Here is an 18,467-nt window from a genome sequence, read left to right as displayed (position 1 = left end):
CAATGCACAGTATGGATCAGAGGGGGACAAAGTCTAGGAGCAGGGACACTAGGATGATGTTTCAGTAATTTGGTCTTGAACTGAAACACCTTCTTAATTCAAGGGACAGTTTCTGTACAATGGGTAAATTGATAAGATGTGGTCGGTGCAGGAGAACTGCCAGTGACGGCACCCAGGTTTGGGATCCCTGGTGGACAGTGGAGTTAGTCATTCCGATGTGGAACAGATAAGCAGAGGATTTTTATTTTCTAGAGGCTATGGAAATACAATGGATTTACAATCAAAAGCTCTTTAAAGATTGGTAGTTTGAATAACAGGGAGGCTAGCAGAGGCAGAATATAATAGTGTTTAAGGGTTTACTATTTATAGCCAGATTGCTTGTTCAAATCCCAACAGCTCCACTCACTAGCTGGTTGACCTTGAATAAGTTACTTAACTTCTCTATTCTTCATCTCTCTCCTCTATGAAAGAGGATAATAATAATACTTACCTCATGATGTTGTTATGAGGGGTAAGTGAGTTAATAGCTAAATAGCACTTAGGATATCTGTCATATAAATACAAGCATATATATATGAATATATATTAGTGTCACAGTCCATTAACTTGGAAAATTTGATTTCCAGATGCAACGTTTTAGAAAAGACAACACATGACAGTCTGAAGTGATTTGCTCATCTGAGATGAAATATTTCAAAGGAAAAAAATCCCCAAATAAATACATAATGTTATGTCGCTCTTAAACTTGGCACCCACATCAAAACTGTATGCAATGGCAGGGTTGTTGGAAATTAGAGGGATAGAGGATTAGTTTTGGAGAGAGGATGTCTTTGGGAAGAGGTGTGCAGTTAGTTCTTCTCAAGGGACAGGGTTGAGGGAGCTCTCTCCCCCAGCTCAAGTCTGGTGAGCGGGCTCACATATGCACATACAGCTAGGGGCTCCTGCCTGAAAAATCAAAAAGGCAGGAGATTAGATTTCTGGGAGATGGAGGTAGATGTGGCTGTACTGGAATTGGCCTGCACACCTGGTTTGTTGGCCCAAAGTATTTATGTTGGCCCATTAATATATCCTATGGACCCACGTACCCATGCCCAGGAGAAGTCAGCAGGAAGTTATTTTCTGACTTGCTTAATAGCATCTCCTTGAGGAGGGAACAGGTTTCAAAGGTGAAAAAGGATCCATTTGGCAAAGTGTCAAGAAAATTAAATCAGTTAAAAGATGAGACTACCAAGCTGGACTTACACTTCTCTGTGACATTATTAAATGCTAGAAAATCGAGGAAGGATGCCTCACATATCCACAGGGGTATATCTGGAACTGAGGCTCCCTCCAACTCCCCACTGCAGAGTCACTCTCTCGCCCCCGCCTTGCCCCTTCCCCATTTTGGAGGAGACCTGGCACCCTGGCTCCCAGCCATGCTTCAGGAATGCGTATGCAGCGAGTGTCATGTTCTTGTTGGGCCTGGTGGAGAGGAGCTGGGCTCCCTGAGTTGCTGAGGGGCACACAGTGAGTTAGGGGATACACCCTACTGAGGAAATGAAGCACGTACTCACACACACACACACACACACACACACACACACACACACACACACACCCCACACTCTCTCTCTCTCTCTCTCTCTCTCTCTCTTTCTCTCTCTCTCTCTCTTTTGTGGGTAAATCTGTGCTTTGGGTCCTTGGCCAGGAAAGCGGGAGACTTAATAGTGTTAAAGTTATGGAAACTATCCCTGTTGTTGCCTGTGAGCACCCCCCCCACCCCACTGGACAAAGCTATTTTTCCCTTTCTGAAATCCCTGCCTCAGTGCACTTAGAAGATGTACACCTTCCATCAGCGGAGGGCTGTTCTCTGGAGCCCATTCTTTACCAGCAGGGCTGCCTTTCCTGCAGTCCATCCACCAAGCTGCAATCCTTTCACCCTGCCTAAGGCTGCCAGGAATGAAAAGGGGAGGGGGAAGATGTGGGTGGTGGGGGGAGGCAGGCCCTGGGGAGCGAGGGACCCTGTGGGCTCCAGGCGGAGGACTCTCTCTCGGCCTCTTTCCTGTCCTTGGTGCTTCTGCTCAAAGAGGCCAGGTGAGTGCTGGGGCAGAGAGCAGCTGGGCTGGCACAGGGCCTGGGGACTGCGAGGGTGGGGGCTGCCCAGGACTCTAGACAGGTTCTTCCAACGCTAATGCACAGGCTAGTGGTCTGGGGACATTATTAACATTCAGGTTTGATTTGCTAAGGCTGCCATATGGCCTGAGATTCTGTATTCCGAGCGATCCCGGTGCTGCTGCTCCAGGGACCACACTTGAATTGAAGAATCCAGACCGTTTTCTGGCTGGTAGGGTGGCTGGGGGGAGGGCAGCAATGAACCAGGTCCTGCAGGCCTCACTGGACATCCCTCCCTCATACTTGACTGTAGGAGATGGAGTTTGCCACCAATGGGATCCTGAACATTTTCTCCAAAAGAAAAGGGATGCTCAGAAAACTTACCAAAATTATGGTAGAATTAAAAAAAAAATCGACTTACCTGTTTGAAAATCTCCTCACACTCTGGGCTTTCCTCCCTCTCCCAGCCCTTGAACTTCACTGACTGAAATCTTGACATGGCTCAGCTGCTGCCAACTCCCTCTGTGTAGACTTACTTGCAAACTCTGTGCACTCCTGGAAACAGCAGCGTCCTTTGAACCAAGCTCTGCCAACAATGCTGAGCCCTCAGTTCCCTCCATCCTGAAGTTCAGCCTGGGGGCTCTGACCCCTGAAGACAAAGAGACAGACTTGTTTGTGAGAGAATGTGGGTCTCAGGGACTGAGCTGGTGGCCTGGGGCAGGCTGGGACAGAAGGGGAAGTCTGCAGGGTCCCAGGAAAGTGGGAGAGGAGGAAGGCCAGAGACTGTGTTTGTCCTGGTTGGGTAGGAAGCTCCCTGTGGTCGGCTGACTCTGAGGGATGGGGCAGGATCTTGTCTGAACCTTCCACGAGGCCCCACAATGCATGCGGAATGAGCACTGTTTTGGTGGTAACAGCCGTGGAGCAAAGGGTTCTCAGGCAAGTCCTCTTGTCCTGCTTTTTCTGCTCTTTCCCTTCCAAACCTCCAAAGCTGTGTGGTGAGCTCTGGACACCAAAGTTTATTTCCTGGAGCCTCTCAGAGGACATGTGGATGACTGGCTGTGGGTCTGGGGTGGACATGAGAGAGACAAAGAACAAGAAATAGGGCCTCTGGAAACAAGTCAAATATGGAACGTTTGGAATATACCAGGTCTGCTCCATATTAAATCCCAGGTCTGCTGGGAATGTGCTGGAAATGGATTAGAGGGGCCTTGGCCTGCACTTTGTAATGAGATGAGACTGAGAGCAAGGCTTGAGTATTTACCAAATTAACATTTAGTCTGGAAACTCTGCAGCAGTCCCACGGCAGAAACCCTCAAAATCTGGGGCTGCCTCTCCTGCATGCAGGGACCCCATAGACTTATGAGATGGGGAGGGGCTGCCTTCTCCTAACAGGTGGGGCTGGTTGAAGGAGAGTGCACAACCAGCCTGTAAACGGGCTGATGGTTATCCCACCAAATAAGAACCTCTTGAGATGCTCTGGTACAGACGTCTTGCTCTACAGAGCTGGGAATGGAAACTAAGAGAGGAGAGGTGAGGGATCAGTGCTACCCAAACCAGAGGTACCTTTGACCTCGGGAGACATCAGCAGTGTCTGGAGACAATTGTGGGTGGGGGGTGGGACGTGTGCTATTGGCATCTAGCGGATAGAGGCCAGGAATTCTGCCGAACATTTTACAAGGCACAGGACAGCATGACTCCCGTCTCCAAACCAGAGGATCAGGCCTCAGATGTCAACAGGGCCAAGGCTGAGAAACCCAGGACCACCTTTGGAACCTGACCTTCCCTTTGGTCCTCTGTGGAGCTCAATAACGTGCCAAAAAACCAAAACATTTATTGAGAAAGTCTTTTTTTTCCAGGCACTAAGTGTTTTCTCACTCACCAAGTAAGCCAGGGATTTTGTTTTCTTGTCTTGATTTTCAAATTAGGAAAGAGATTTTGTTCCTTGATCTATTTACCTTTTATTATTTCCAATTATTTGTCTTCTTCCTCTGAACTATGGAAGAATTACCCAATGTGATTCTGATTTTCCTCAGAATCCTTCCTATTGCCTTCAAAGCGGATCCCAGTTGTGATGATCTGTCTTCTACTCTGTGTGTAGGGGGTTTATATGCTCAAAGATCCATTTACTCTCATTTTCAAGGAGTCTTGGGAATGAGAGGGGACACATCTCTCTCTTCAATATTTAATCATGAAACCAAATTTGCAATTTTCTAGAGCCAATAGCTTTCTTCTAAAATTTTAACTCAGTTTTATAGAAAAGAATTTTCAGCACCTGATAGACTTCTGAGTCTTCACAGTCTATGATGGAGGTAGAGTTGGGCCTGAGGAGCAGGTGGAGGTTCAAACTGGGATTCCTAGTGGCTCAAAATATGGTTTCTCACATTTGGTGGATTGCAACATGTTTCTCTGGTCAGCTGAGACCCTCAGAAGAGTCTCCTGGAAGCATCTCAATCCACTCCTTCCAACTGCACAGAAGTGACGATTCTGCCTGTTCTTATCTATGGTTTGTGACACTAATGCCCATTTGAAATTGCTTCGTGCATCTTTCTGGGAATTATATTTGATAGGAGACAAATTAGGAATGTCTCCTTTGCTGCCATGTTAACTTAGAAATTCAGCTTATTAGAGGTCTCTTATTAAAGAGAGAAACCTAAGTAAGTTCATGAGGAGGAAACAAGAGTGGTCTGAATTAGAGGGACTACAGCCTGGGGATCAGATCCTTGAAGAAGCCTGCTAGGAGAGACCCAAGGATGCGAAGTTGGGAGGGAGAGTAGCCTCGGACAGTGCAGGGTCACTCATTTCTTGAAGATGGTCTGGAAGGAAGTGACCGGAGACATGGAGGGATGTAATGGCTGTGGGGTTTTCCATCAGGGAGCCTCTGTTTTTTTCTCCACGGAATGGGAGGTTTGCACGGTCTTCTGAGAGTGATGGGACCAGGTATATAAGAGTTTGGGCTGAATGGGGATGGTTAGCACAGCAGGGCATCGAGGAAGGCTGCCGATCAGGACAAAGATAGAGCTGGCAAGCTGGGCTTGCAGCACGATGGTATTATATTTGATATGTATTTTGTCCAGAGAATTGAGATTCAGGAATTTCTGCAGCCTGCCCCTGACCACAGTCACCTCTCACCGCGAGGGATATATAAGCTCAAGGAACTATGACAAAGTAGAGGTGATTTTCGAATTTGTCTCCAGTTGGCTCTATCATTGGCCCCAAACCCATTACATTTAACTAGTCGATTTTTCTGGGTTTTCTTAAAAATGTTCTCCTTTTGCCAGGCTGGTTAGATCTAAAGAATATCAAACTAAAGCAAGTCTTGACACTCGTTCTGTTCACTTGATCCCCATGGAGTCCCAGCTGCATCTCAGTCTTACCACTGCGATGGAAGCAGAGGCCAGACTGACACATCTGTGAGCAGGACCCGAGAAAAGCAGACGGCAGGCAACTCACACTCCCCCCACCTGAGTCTGCGCTGCGTCCCTTCACGACCTGACAGGACCATCAGACCTGGCAGCCACCACCTGGGGAAGCAACAGTTTCCAGAGGACTCTGGGCTTCTTACTATTTAGCCTCTGGGAAGGGTAAGAGGAAGGGAGGGAAAGACAGTGACAAAGGCACACCCGAGTGTCCCTCTGTCTGGAGTTCCTCTTCGGTCCAGCAGTACAGAAGAGGGGACAGAAGGGAGAGTCACAACCACACCCACTCATCGTTATTATATTACATAGATGATTCCATTAACTTCAAACAGGTGCAGGGTTTTGGTAGTTGATCAACCAGAACCTTGGAGAGGAGCATGAAGGCTTGCCCTACCCATCCTGGGATTAGGAGGGAAGAGGCGGCCTGGTGCTTCTCTTAAATGACAGTAACCTTCTCTCTGTCCTCTGCGTCCCCACAGGATGTGTGGCAGGTTCCTGAGGCGGCTGGTGGTTGAGGAGAGCTGGCACTCCACCCCCGTGGGGCGCCTCCTGCTGCCCGTGCTGCTGGGCTTCCGCCTCGTGCTGCTGGCTGCTAGCGGGGCGGGGATCTATGGCGACGAGCAGAGTGAATTTGTGTGTCACACGCTGCAGCCAGGTTGCAAGGCCGCCTGCTATGACGACTTCCACCCCCTATCTCCACTGCGTTTCTGGGCCTTCCAGGTTATCTCCGTGGCTGTGCCTGGAGCCCTCTACGTGGGTTTCACCCTGTATCATGTGATCTGGCACTGGGAAGAATCAGGGGAGGTGAGGAAGGAAGAGGAGACCTTGCTCAGCCCAGGGGAGGGCAGTGGAGATGCCTCAGGGGCTGGAAGCCCCAGGCTGCTCTGGGCCTATGTAGCCCAGCTGGGGGTGCGGCTGGTCCTGGAGGGGGCAGCTTTGGTGGGGCAGTACCACCTGTATGGGTTCAAGATGCCCAGCTCCTTTGCATGCCGTCGAGAGCCTTGCCCAGGGAGCATAACCTGTACCCTGTCCCGCCCGTCCGAGAAGACCATCTTCCTGAAGACCATGTTTGGGGTCAGTGGGCTCTGCCTCTCCTTTACCCTTTTGGAGCTCATGCTCCTGGGCCTGGGCCAATGGCGGAGGACCTGGAAGCAGAGATCTCCCTCTCCTAGCTACATCCCAACTTCAAAGAGGACCAAAAGACACCAGGAACCAACTGATAACTTCCCAGCACTGGAAACAAAAGAGCAGTTCCGAGAAGCAGGTGAGAAGGGCCCTCAAGTCCCTCTTTCTTCCTGCCCCTGATGTCTTTGCCCTGATGCTCTCCCGCGGCAGGCCCCTCATCCTCGGGAAGTATAACTTCCACAGGTTACAAGGAGAAAACCAGGTTCCAAGCAGATGTGCTCTGAGCCCATCTCCCACCCCCACCCCCACCCACCAGACCTCTCCTCCCAGGAGTCCTCCTTGGCTCCTGAACCAGGACCAGAGTGCTCAGGCAGGTGTCTCCGCTGCCCTTCCCTTTAGGTCTCTTCCCACTTAGAAAAAGCCTCAGCTTCTGCTTGATTCTCCACTTTGCAGAGTTATGAAGACCCCTCCTTGCTTTGAACGGAGCCCAGTGGTTTAGATCTTCCTGTGAATCCAGTGAGTGCGCATTTACCTCCATGGCAAATTAGAGGCTGTTGAAGCAGCAATAAGGGCCTTGGTGGGCCGTGCTGTCTGAAGCATTTCTGTGAGGAATGCCTGCTAGTGCCTCCTCGCCAGGATTCTCTCTGGTGTGAGCAGCATGATTTTCATGGGCTTGCTTCTGAGTCAGCCAGCAGAAGCCTCCATAAAACCGCGCCTCTCCCCTGTCCTGCCTTAGAAATATTCATGACTGTTGTCAGCATTCCTGCTGCTGAAGACATCTTCATTTCTGCTATAGAGGCTCTGCTTACGTCTCTTCTGTTGTTTCATGTTCTCTGTTTCCCCCAAGTTCAAAGTCCTGTTGATGCCGGGGTTCTTGTTTGCGGAGTCGAAGAATGAACTTAAGCAAACAGTCAAGGTAGGAGAGCCAGGGGAGAGGCTTTTATTTAGAGATGCAGTGAGAGAATAGAGCTGCTGGCTCACGCCAGGAGGGGACAAGAGAGTCCGTAGCTGTGCGCTGTCTAGGGGATTTATAGGCAGTTGAGAGACAAAGAGCTAGGGATGTAGATTCACCAGATGGTCTCTAAATGTTTCTCTTTAAAGAGGCACTAAGTTTCTTATCAGTTTTCCGGACTATTTTGTAGAGTTAACATTAAGAAATTTACTGCTTTGATCCTTTCTCAGAATAGCAGTTTCTTGGTTTGGGAGTGTATTAGTCAAGGCTGCCTGTTTTGCTTTCAAGGTGAGCTGAGTTATTGACTTAATTAGGGCTGGAGGAGGAAAAGCAGCATCTGGGTAAAGTTAAAGTGGGCTTTTTAGCAGGCTGACGTAAATTTTATAATAGCTTAATTTAATTGACACAAACAAGACATGGGCTATGCTGAGGTATTTTATTATCTGAGAGATGTTCAAACATTCCAGGCTAAGTTACTCCTGGCTTTTTAGTTTTAACTAATTTTCACTGAAGAATGCTTATATTCTTAGTTTGATATTTTACTTTAGAGAACTAATGTGACTCTGACTTTGCTTAATTGTTTAATACGGAGTTTTGGTAGGGGGTTTCCTTGCATGTAGTTACATTGCTCTGACTGTAAATATCCTGCCTTGCTTTTTCCAGAGGCCCTCACCCTACTCTGACTACATTCACGGTCTCTGTCTCACTGTGACCTACAAACGCCCCAACCCCGTGGCATACGTCATATTCAGACTGGCTTCCAAGCATGTATAACCTGCTATTCTTTAATATATAGATGAGATTTATTCAAATGTCCAGACACACCCTTACTGGGAATTCAGAGGCTTATGTCCCCTGGACCACGGCCAGCTGCAATTTTTGCCCAGGTCTCATCTGCCTGGTGCACTGCAGCCACCCCACTGTCTCCAGCACAGCCACCACTCATATGTGGGGCCAACTCCCTACTTTTTAAACTCATGCCCCTCTCTCGATACTACACAGAAAAGACAGTAGAGTTTTACTGCTGGGTCAGGGGTCATAGGAAGGGAGGTTTACATCCCAGTGTGATTCAGCGGATAATTTGAAGCTGAATATCATGCTTGTCTTTTCTTGAATCTCTGTCATTTCTGTCCAAGTGTGTCTCCCACCCCCCTGCGGCCCCACCTTGTTTTTGGAAATCTCTCTCCTCAGTTCTTCCTCCCCTTCACATTCTCATCAGAGAGCAGCTATCTAGTTTTGTCTTCACCTTCTGAATTCTAAGTTATCCCCAAGTACATTAGGAAGTCTCTGTCCTAAGGAAAGACATTCTGTTGCCCAAGGGCCATTTTGGCAACATCTAGTAAAATAATGATTTTTTCTCTGTTTCATAAAGAATCCCTTTTCTTCTATATCCAGAGTCCAGCCAAGTAATCAAGGATGGGAAAGAAGAAATGTCACCATTCAGATTTCCTCCTTGACAGTGTCCTTTTAAACAGTTTGATTGAGCTATAGTTCACATGCCATATAATTCACCCATTTAAAGCATACAAATCAATGGCTTTTGGTATTGAGTTGTACATCCATTAACACAATTTTAGAACATTTCTATCAACTCGAAAAGAAAGCCTACAACCCTTAGCTTACCCACAAACCCCCATATTCCTCAAACATAAGTAACCATTAATGTTCTGTCTCTATACCCTGTCCTGGGCTTTTCATAAAAATGGAAGAATCATACAATACATGGTGTTTTGTGACAGCGTTCTTTCACTTAGCATAATGTCCTTGAGGTTCATTCATGTTGTAGCATGTCGGAGTACTATATTCCTTTTTTTCATTATTATTATTATTACTTTTTGAGAGGGCATCTCTCATATTTATTGATCAAATGGTTGTTAACAACAATAAAATTCTGTACAGGGGACTCAATGCACAATCATTAATCAACCCCAAGCCTAATTCTCAACATTCTCCAATCTTCTGAGGCATAACGAACAAGGTTTTACATGGTGAACAAGTTCTTACATGGTGAACAGTGCAAAGGCAGTCATCACAGAAACTTTCGGTTTTGATCATGCATCATGAACTATAAACAATCAAGTCAGATATGATTATTCATTTGATTTTTATACTTGATTTATATGTGAAGCCCACATTTCTCCCTGAAATGCTGAAGTGGTAGGTAGATGCAAGATAAAGGTAGAAAACATAATTTAGTGCTGTAAGAGGGCAAATGTAGATGATCAGGTGTGTGCCTATAGACTAAGTATTAATCCAAGCTAGACAAGGGCAACAAAACATCCACGGATGCAGAGGATTTCTCTCAGAATGGGGGGCGGGGTTAGGTTCTAAGTCTCACCTCTGTTGATCCCCAATTTCTCACCTGATGGCCCCCCTGTGACTGTGCCTGTCTTAGGTTGTTCCTCCCTTGAGGAATCTTACCCGTCTCTGGCTAACCAGCTGTCTTCCGGGGCCATACAGGGAAATGTAAAGTTGGTAAGTGAGAGAGAAGCAATATTCTTTGAAAAGGTTAGCTTTTTACTTCTTTGCAGATTTATGCCCTGTGGCTTCTATGCCCAGCAATTGTCTTGAGGTATCTTTACCACTTGGAAGAATTATGATACTCGGTAATTTTCGATATGGGGAGACACGAATTCTACTAAAGGGCTGTAATTAGGAAGGAAGAAGAAAAGCTATAGAAGTAGCAGACGGAAGAAAACATGGGAAGATTGATTATTTCTTTGACATAACTTCTTGTAGAGTAACATAAGTATGTATAGGTTTTAACAAACAAATAATTAAATTGCATACACACATTAACAGAATAGGAATACAGATATATAACAAAAGCAGACCTACAATTACCAGCCACATCCAGTGAAACCAAGAACATTCCTTTTTTTTAATGGTTGACTATTATTTCATTGCATGGCTTGCCACATTTTGTTTATCTGTTTTTCAGTTGATGGACATTTGGATTGTTTCTACTTTTCAGTTATTATCAATAAAGGTGCTATGAACATTCATGTATTAGTTTTTGTGTGAACATATGTTTTCAATTCTCTCGGGAATACTGAGTGGAATTGCTGGGGCATATAGTAACTCTAACTTTCTGAGGAACTGCTGAATTGTTTTCCACAGCAGTTGTACTATTTTACATTCCCCACAGCAATGTATAAATTGGTTCTGATTGATCCCATCCTTGCCAATGATTGGTATATTTTGTTTTTATTGGTTTGATTTTTAAATTCTAGCCATCCTAGTTGGGGTGAAGTGGTACCTCGTTGTTTTGATAGGCATTTCCCTAGTGACTTAATGATTTTGAGCATTTTTTCATTGGCTTATTGGCTATTTGTATATCTTCTTTGGAGAAATATTTATTCAAATCCTTTGCCCATTTTTTAACTGGGTTGTTTGTATCTTTGTTGAGTTCTTTATGTATTTTGGATACTAGATCTTTATCAGGTCCTTATGATTTCCAAATATTTTCTCCCATTCAGTGGATTGTCTTTCACTTTATTGATAGTGTCCTTGCTGCACAAAAGTTTTTTTGATGAAATTTAGTTTATCAATTTTTTCTTTTGTTTTTATGACTTTGTTATATTTAAGAAACTGATGCCTAATCTGTGGCTATGAAAATTTACACGTTTCCTTCTAAGAGTTTTATAGTTTTAGCTTTATATTTAGGTCTTTGATTGATTTTGAATTAATTTTGTATATATGGCATGAGATAATGGCCCAACTTAATTCTTTTGCATGATATCTGGTTGTCCCAGCACCATTTATTGAAATGCTTATTTTTTTCATTATGGTTTTGATATCCTTTTGAAAATCAATTGCTTGTAGATGTATGGCATTATTTCTGGACTCTCAATTCTATTCCATGGATCTGTTTGTTTGTACTTATGCCCGGACCATGTGTTTTGATTATTTTAGCTTTGAAATAAAGTCTGAAATTGGGAAATGTGAGTCCTCTTACTTTGTTCTTCTTTTTCAAAATAGTTTGGTTATTTGAGGTTCCCTGAAGTTGCCTTATGAATTCCATATGAATAAAACTGTGACTTAGTGAACCTCAGTATTTTCAGGAAAGATGGAAGTTCATTTCAGGAGTACAGCAGGACAGAAGACATAACAACCTTAAGGAGATACAAGACCTTATGTCAGCTACTTAATACATAGGCAGACATACAGACACATACACCACAAACACAGCAAACATCAGTAACTGATAAGAGCATTTTTTCCCACTTGGTTCATACTGACTCAGATTCCTTTTACAAAATATTCCAGTTTGCAAAGAAAATGCATTTATTAGTTGTATAATTTAAACATTAAAAAACTATTCGGTGGGACTTTCATCAAAAACCCCCAAACAGAGATCACAGGAACACTCCTTCCAAATAATTTAATCATACATTCAGCAACTACTTCTAGAGAGTATTATTGGAAACACAGTATCTGATATTGGGACACAAGAATTTAAAAACTTCATTCATCAGAAAAGGAATGGAGTGGGAAGAATTAAAAAAAAGGGCACCTCAGAAACACAAGATAAAAAATCCATTAAAGGGAAATAGATAATTCTCTGCAACAGGCAAGCATATTGTTTGTTGAAAGTCTCCATGGATGTTCCTTGGGATAGCAAAATGGTTGCTGTTCAAGTTGGGTACAAAAGACACTGTATCTATGATTCTGAATTTTAAGTACTTCCACTTAAGAAACTTGATCTCTTCACACACTCTCCGGGTCCTGTCGGATCTATCACAATGTCCTCATGACATCTACAGCTTCAGCAGCATTCTCCAGGCAGTGTTCTGACACCCTGATCTTGAACTGGGTCAGTAACTGCAGCACCAGCTACCAGGATCTGCTCCTTCCAGTCATCATAGATGACAGCCACTCAGCAGATCCCACAGAACTTCTGGGAGTTGAACCACCTGAGACACTGGTGGAAGTCTCAAATCTGGGGAACCATCTCACCCTGGATTCTTTCCCCTAATTCAACTGTTAGAATCCCGATCTGACTGCATGAGTGTGTCCCATGCTCTGAGAATGGGCTTTCTCTACCTGGTGTCTATCTTCTGTGTCTGAGAAGAGAAATCAGGGTGGCAGGGCGATCAGACAGTTCTCCACTAGCTCCTGGGGCTAAACTGCCTTTCCTGTTTGCCTCTTGGAATGCTGGCTGTCTGGTTGGCCCGACTCCTCAAACTACAGGAGAGTCTGTGGGCTTCAAGTTGGTGGGCTTCATGGCCTTTTAGGATAGACTTTGGGGTTGGAGGCCGAGAATGGGCCTCTTTGCCTGAGAAAGGAAGCTGATGAAGGAAAAAGGGGAGCAAGCCTAATGGGACCAGTGCCTCCATGGCCCCACTCCAAGTCCAGCTGCACAGATCGTAGTCCTCCTGGCCCTCCAGGCCCCAAGGCTGCCGCAGGACTAGGAAGTCCCTCTGGGCTCCAGTTCGCCTAGGACTCCAGAATTTAAATCGCCGCGAGCGTCCAGCTAACGTGGATCTCACACCTCAAACTTGAAAGGCTGGCCAAACAGCCCCCAGCGTCTCTCCAGCCCCGACGGTTGGTCAAGGCCTCTCTAGGCTTCCTGGGGGATTTCCTCATCTTTATCGTTGGCCGGAGGCGCAGCCGCGTCTCATCAGGCCCCGCGGCCAGGCCCCGACCGCCGGCTCGCCCTTCTCCGGCGGAAACCCCGAGGGGCCGGACTCACGCTCTCAAACGCCTAGCGGTCGCGCGGGGAGGGGCCGCTACCCGGATGTCACCCGCCCGGCCTGGGTCCCGAGTCCCGGAAGAGAGTCTGTACTTTCTCCTCCGGCGGAGGCGCTGGCCGCGGGCTCGAGGGCCCCCGGTGTCACCACCCGTAGTCCGCAGGCCACTCCAGCGCCTCACATCGACCCGACTCTGGCCCAGGGGCAGGAAAGCGGCATGGCAGCCGAGGACCTCCAGGAGGACTTGACCTGCTCCATCTGTTTGGACTATTTCGAGGACCCGGTGTCCATCGAGTGCGGCCACAACTTCTGCCGTGGCTGCCTGCGCCGAAGCTGGGCGCCGGGTGGCGGCACGTTCCCCTGCCCCGAGTGCCGGCAGCCGTCGGCGTCCGCCGCGCTGCGGCCCAACTGGGCCCTGGCTCGGCTGACGGAGAAGACGCGGCGCCGGCGCCAGGACACCGTGCCCCCCGGCTTGTGCGGCCGCCACTGGGAGCCGCTGCGGCTCTTCTGCGAGGACGACCAGCGGCCCGTGTGCTTGGTGTGCAGGGAGTCCCGGGAGCACCAGGCACACACCATGGCGCCCATCGACGAGGCATTCGAGAGCTACCGGGTGAGCCGGCCGTTACGGGCTGCCGGTGCTGCCCGGGAACGTTTACTTAATTCTCATGAAAGACCCAGGAGGTGGCTGCTGTTCCCTTTGGAAGCATGAACAGCCCCCGCCAGGCTCAAAGAAGTTAAGGGACACGCGGAGCTAAAGTTAAAACTGGGATGGGGGTTTGGGGGTTCAGGCAGTGCAAGCTGTCATCGCTGTGCAGAATTTGCAAGGGCCTGGCCCGTGAGAGCTCTTGGTTGGAGACGTACTGAGGGTGTATACCAGTGCTGTCCAATAGAAACATAATACCAGCAACATAAGTAATCAAAACATTTTTCTAGTGGTGAAAAGAAACAGTGATGCTAACTTTAATATATTTTATTTGACCCAATTGTCCAAAGTAGTAATAAACATTAATTGGTATGAAAAATTATCAGTGAGATATTTTACTTTTTTTTTTGTAATAGGTCTATGAAATCTGTGGGTACTTTACGTTTACAGCACATATCAATTCAGACTATCCACATTTCAGGTGCTCAGGTTGCTAATGGATGCTGTATTGGACAGTGCAGGTCTGTATCTACAGATGTCCTCGACAGCTGATGGTTTGGGACAAGCCTGGATTGCAGTGATGAGGCTGGGTTTGGTTACTAGCTTTCTTCCATCAGATGGGAAAATCACTTAATGTTTGAATTTGGAGGTTATCAGGCCTACCTATCTTAATTATTGGTTAAGAAACTTCAGTTGAATAAATCAGTTTATCTTACTCTGCTCTAGCCACACTGGCCTTCTTGCTTTTGTTTCAAGCCTGTTCTCTTTCTCTACCCACACCTTCTATCTTTAGATACTTCTAGCTTTTAGCTTGAAGATCTTCCTTGGTCATCCTTTCCAGAGTAGCCCTACCCCTTCCATTACTGACGGTGTAACTCCAGTGGTCTCCAAAAGAGTGGGTATCTAGTAAGTACTGGTCGAATATATGAATGTAATAAATCAAGTTAAGGTGTTTTGTAAAGTATGAAATGCTGTCAAGTTTTATCTGCTGACTGAAAACAGGAAAAAAGATGCGAAGTGGGACTAGAAACTATCTATTCATTCCTTCATTCAGTAAACTTTATTGATGCTTCCATATACCAGGCATTGTTCTAGAATCTACACATCAATGTATGAGAAAGACACGGGACTTGTCTTATAGTCACATAACACAAAGACTGATAATTTCAGTGTGAGAGAATTATTTAAGTTTCTACCAAGTACTTAGAAGGCCTGAGGTCGGAGGAATCGGTAAGGAGTGACCTCATGGAGGAGTGAAACGTGAGGTTTGTCTTGAAGGGTGAGTTCAGCAAGGTTGGGAGAGGATGTTCAGGCCGAGGGAACAGCATATTCAGCAGTGTGGTAGTGTGGCACAGCATGTGGTATGGCTGCACAGTGTCTTAAAGTTGGGAGTTCCTAAAGTCCATGGAAATAACCCCCATCCTATGCCCACATCTGATCCATGCAAACTACATGCCAGATGCTTCTGCTCAGGCTCTGAGTCCCTGAGCATGGCATCCACGAAACCTGCTTTGATGAATTTTTAGCCTGCTCTGCTTGCTGCTTGGTCCACACCAGTGGCTCAGATACACCTTAGGACCACCTGGGAATACTTTAAAGAACTACCCAAGCCAGGCCTCCCCGCTGCCTCTCCCCAGGAATTTTGATTCAGTTGGTGGGACCCTTGGCATGAGCGTTGTTTAAAAGTTCTCTAGGTGATTCTGATATACAGATAGGATAGAGAATCAGGGACCTGCATCTTCTTATTTTCATGGAGGGAAATCACAAAAAATCTTTTGAAATATATGTTGTTTCAAAGAAAGTCATTGATGGGGGGGGGCAGAGAAAAAGAACAGGAAGTGAAAGGGTTTCATAGACTTGAGAGAGCAAATTGCGTGGAGAGGGCTTCCAAGCCCAGCTCTTAACCCTCATGCCAGTGTTGAGTCTGCTGACTCTAGGAGCTAATCCCTCCATTGCTGTTAATTCATTTAACAAATACTTCTTGAACACCTGTTTTGTGTCAGACACACACTGGGAATACCATGGTGAACGAGACAGGTGAAGATTGTTTCCATAGCACTCGCAGTCTAGTTGGGCTGGGGTAGGAGGTAGATAATAGACAAATAAATAAACACAGATTGTAATATGTACTGTGAAAGAAATAATGTGCTATGCCAGAGAAGTAATGGGCTTTAATAAAGATGAACAGGATAGCCTTTTCTGAGGAGGTGATACTTGCATTGGGACTTGATGGATGAGGAGTGAGCCATCTCGGAAACTGGGAAGAACATTCCAGGCAGTGCACAAGTGCAAAGACCCCCGAGGCTGGGAAGTACTGGACGTATTTATGAAACTAAAAGAGGTCTATGTGCCTGGAGTATCATGAGCAAGGGGAAAGTAGCTGGAAATGAGTTGGGAGATGTAGGCAAGGGCGGGGTTACATTGGGCCATTACAAGGTGTTGAATTTTCCTGGTGATGAGAGCCGATGAAGAGGAGTGATATAGTATCACCGGATTTTAGAGATGTTGGATGAGAGAAGGACAAGATTGGAAGTAGGAAGACCAGTCAGGAGGTTATTGTAGTTGTCCAGGGGACATGATGGGTGGCTTGAACTTAGAGGGGCAGTGGAGACAGCGAGTATGCTGATTTGATAACTGTTTTCGGAGGTAGACCTGCCGCTTGGATTGAATGCAGAGGTTACAATGACTGAAAGTCATAGAACCTAAGATTGGGGACGGTATTTAAGCGACATCAAGCCTCGTTGCTTCATCTTACAGGTGAAGAAGCTGCAGCTCAGAAAATGGGTGGGGTTGACTTGCTCACAGTGTGTGAAGGTCTAGGCTGCCACTCAGATCTCCTGATTTGAAGTTTAATGTTGTTTGAACTATATGATCACAAGTAATCTTAGTTCTATAAGAGCATGCACTTTTGTTATACTTATGGGTATATATACTTAACAGTTTTCTGATGTTAAATTAAGAGAGTGATTTTTAAAAATTTCTTGCACGTTTTGAAATGTTTGGTGGTGTCCTCCTGCCACCTCGTGGCAGTATCTGTTATTGCAAGGAGATTTCTAATGGGTTCCCAAAGTTTAGTCAGAGCCCCTCCTTAGATCCCAACTGCGGCAGTATTCAAAGACTTAAGTAGAACCAGCCCTACAGGATAATTCATGTATAGCAGAATTTTTAAAAGCTTTAAAACAATTGAAAAATTCTGTTTAAAATATTACTTAATTTGTTTTCATTATCAAGTAAAAGTGAAAACTTTAACAAAATCTTGGTCTTATTTAAAGGACTTACTCATCTCAATACAAGCCTCATAAGTGCATCCAATTTGAGAGTGATCACAAAGTGGCAGTTACATAATTGAATCAAGGATTAAAATTACTTGAGAGAGTTTACTGAGAGCAGGATTATATACCTGCTTAACAGCTAGGGGTAATAAATAGATCATATAATGTTAGAAAACATTGTGTTAGAAAGAAAACAGCACAAGTGATTTTGTCATATATAACAGAACCATGTAAATCCCTTTATGCCCTGATTTTATTTTCCCCCAATATCTTACTTTGCAATTTTCAAGCATATATCAAAGTTGGAAGAATTTTAAAAGACTGGCATACCCATATCTAGATTCTGCTGTTAACATTTTACTGTTTATCACCTATCTATCCATCTGTATCTTCTTTCCATCCATCAATTCTTATTTCTCTTTGAAGCATTTTAAAGTTAATTGCAGACAGTGCATTTCCTCCTATACGTTAGCATGCATATCATTAACCAGATTTAACATTTGTTTATGGTAAATATGCACATCTTTAATGTACATTTGCTGAACGCTGACAAACAAATACACTTGGGCACCCCAAGCCCTTCTCAAGATAAAGAACATTTCCATCACCCCAGGAAGCTTCCATACCCTTTCCCAGTTATTCTCTCTCCTTACCCCACCAAGTGCAACCACTGTTCTGATTTATTCCACCACTTATTTGTTTGCCTGTTCTGCAGTGTCTTATACATGGAATCATGTAGTTTGTGTTCTTTTAAATAGATGCCTTTTGGTCATCATATTGATTTTGAGACTCATTGTTTTTGTGTGCATTGGCACACTTTTTTCTTTTACTGTGCAGGTTTTGCTGTTGAGTAGTATTCCGTTATGTGGACACACCACTCTTTGCCTATCTTCCTTGGCTGTTCACTGCTTTGGGCTCTTAGAAATAAAGCTTCCATAAGTATTATAGAGGTCTTTTTGTAGACATGTTTTCATTTTTCCTGGGCCTAGGGGTAGAATTGCTGGGCCCTAGGATTAATGTGTGTTTAGCCAGACTTTTTTTCCAAAGAGGTTGTACTATTTCACACAGCCATCAACACTTTACAAGAGTTCTGGTTGCTCCACATCCTCACCAGCCAGTTTGGCTTTTAAATTATCTAACTTTATTTTAGCCATTGTCATTTGTAAATGACTGGAAGAAGAGTGTTAGCTATTTTTATTACTTTCTGAGGAAACAATTAAAATTTCTTATTTCTTAGTCCTATTCATTTTTTTCCTATTATTTCTTAGTTCTATT

General features: G+C 45.2%; 2 protein-coding genes across 5 annotated transcripts in view; both read left to right on the top strand.

Annotated features, from left to right (window-relative positions):
- Nucleotides 1–5,987: 5,987 nt before the first annotated feature.
- On the top strand, nucleotides 5,988–6,813 carry GJC3 (gap junction protein gamma 3). The gene has a single exon (XM_017651977.3). The coding sequence runs from the start codon at nucleotides 5,988–5,990 to the stop codon at nucleotides 6,810–6,812; it is 825 nt and encodes a 274-aa protein (XP_017507466.3). The 3' UTR covers nucleotide 6,813.
- Nucleotides 6,814–13,142: 6,329 nt separating this feature from the next.
- TRIM4 (tripartite motif containing 4) overlaps nucleotides 13,143–18,467 on the top strand; it is a 32,669-nt gene continuing 27,344 nt past the window's right edge. Inside the window, exons 1-2 of one of the 4 annotated variants that reach the window (XM_073215106.1) lie at nucleotides 13,143–13,887; nucleotides 14,714–14,815. In XM_073215106.1, coding sequence (XP_073071207.1) covers nucleotides 13,495–13,887; nucleotides 14,714–14,815 — 495 coding nt within the window. In that variant the 5' untranslated portion in view covers nucleotides 13,143–13,494. The remainder of the gene's footprint in view (nucleotides 13,888–14,713; nucleotides 14,816–18,467) is intronic. The other 3 variants (XM_037011859.2, XM_037011857.2, XM_037011858.2) reach the window with 3 other exon arrangements.

Source organism: Manis javanica, chromosome 10 (genome assembly GCF_040802235.1).
Source record: "Manis javanica isolate MJ-LG chromosome 10, MJ_LKY, whole genome shotgun sequence".
NCBI lineage: Eukaryota > Metazoa > Chordata > Mammalia > Pholidota > Manidae > Manis > Manis javanica.
Note: the sequence above shows the minus strand (reverse complement) of the source record. Positions and strands in the feature narration are given on the sequence as shown.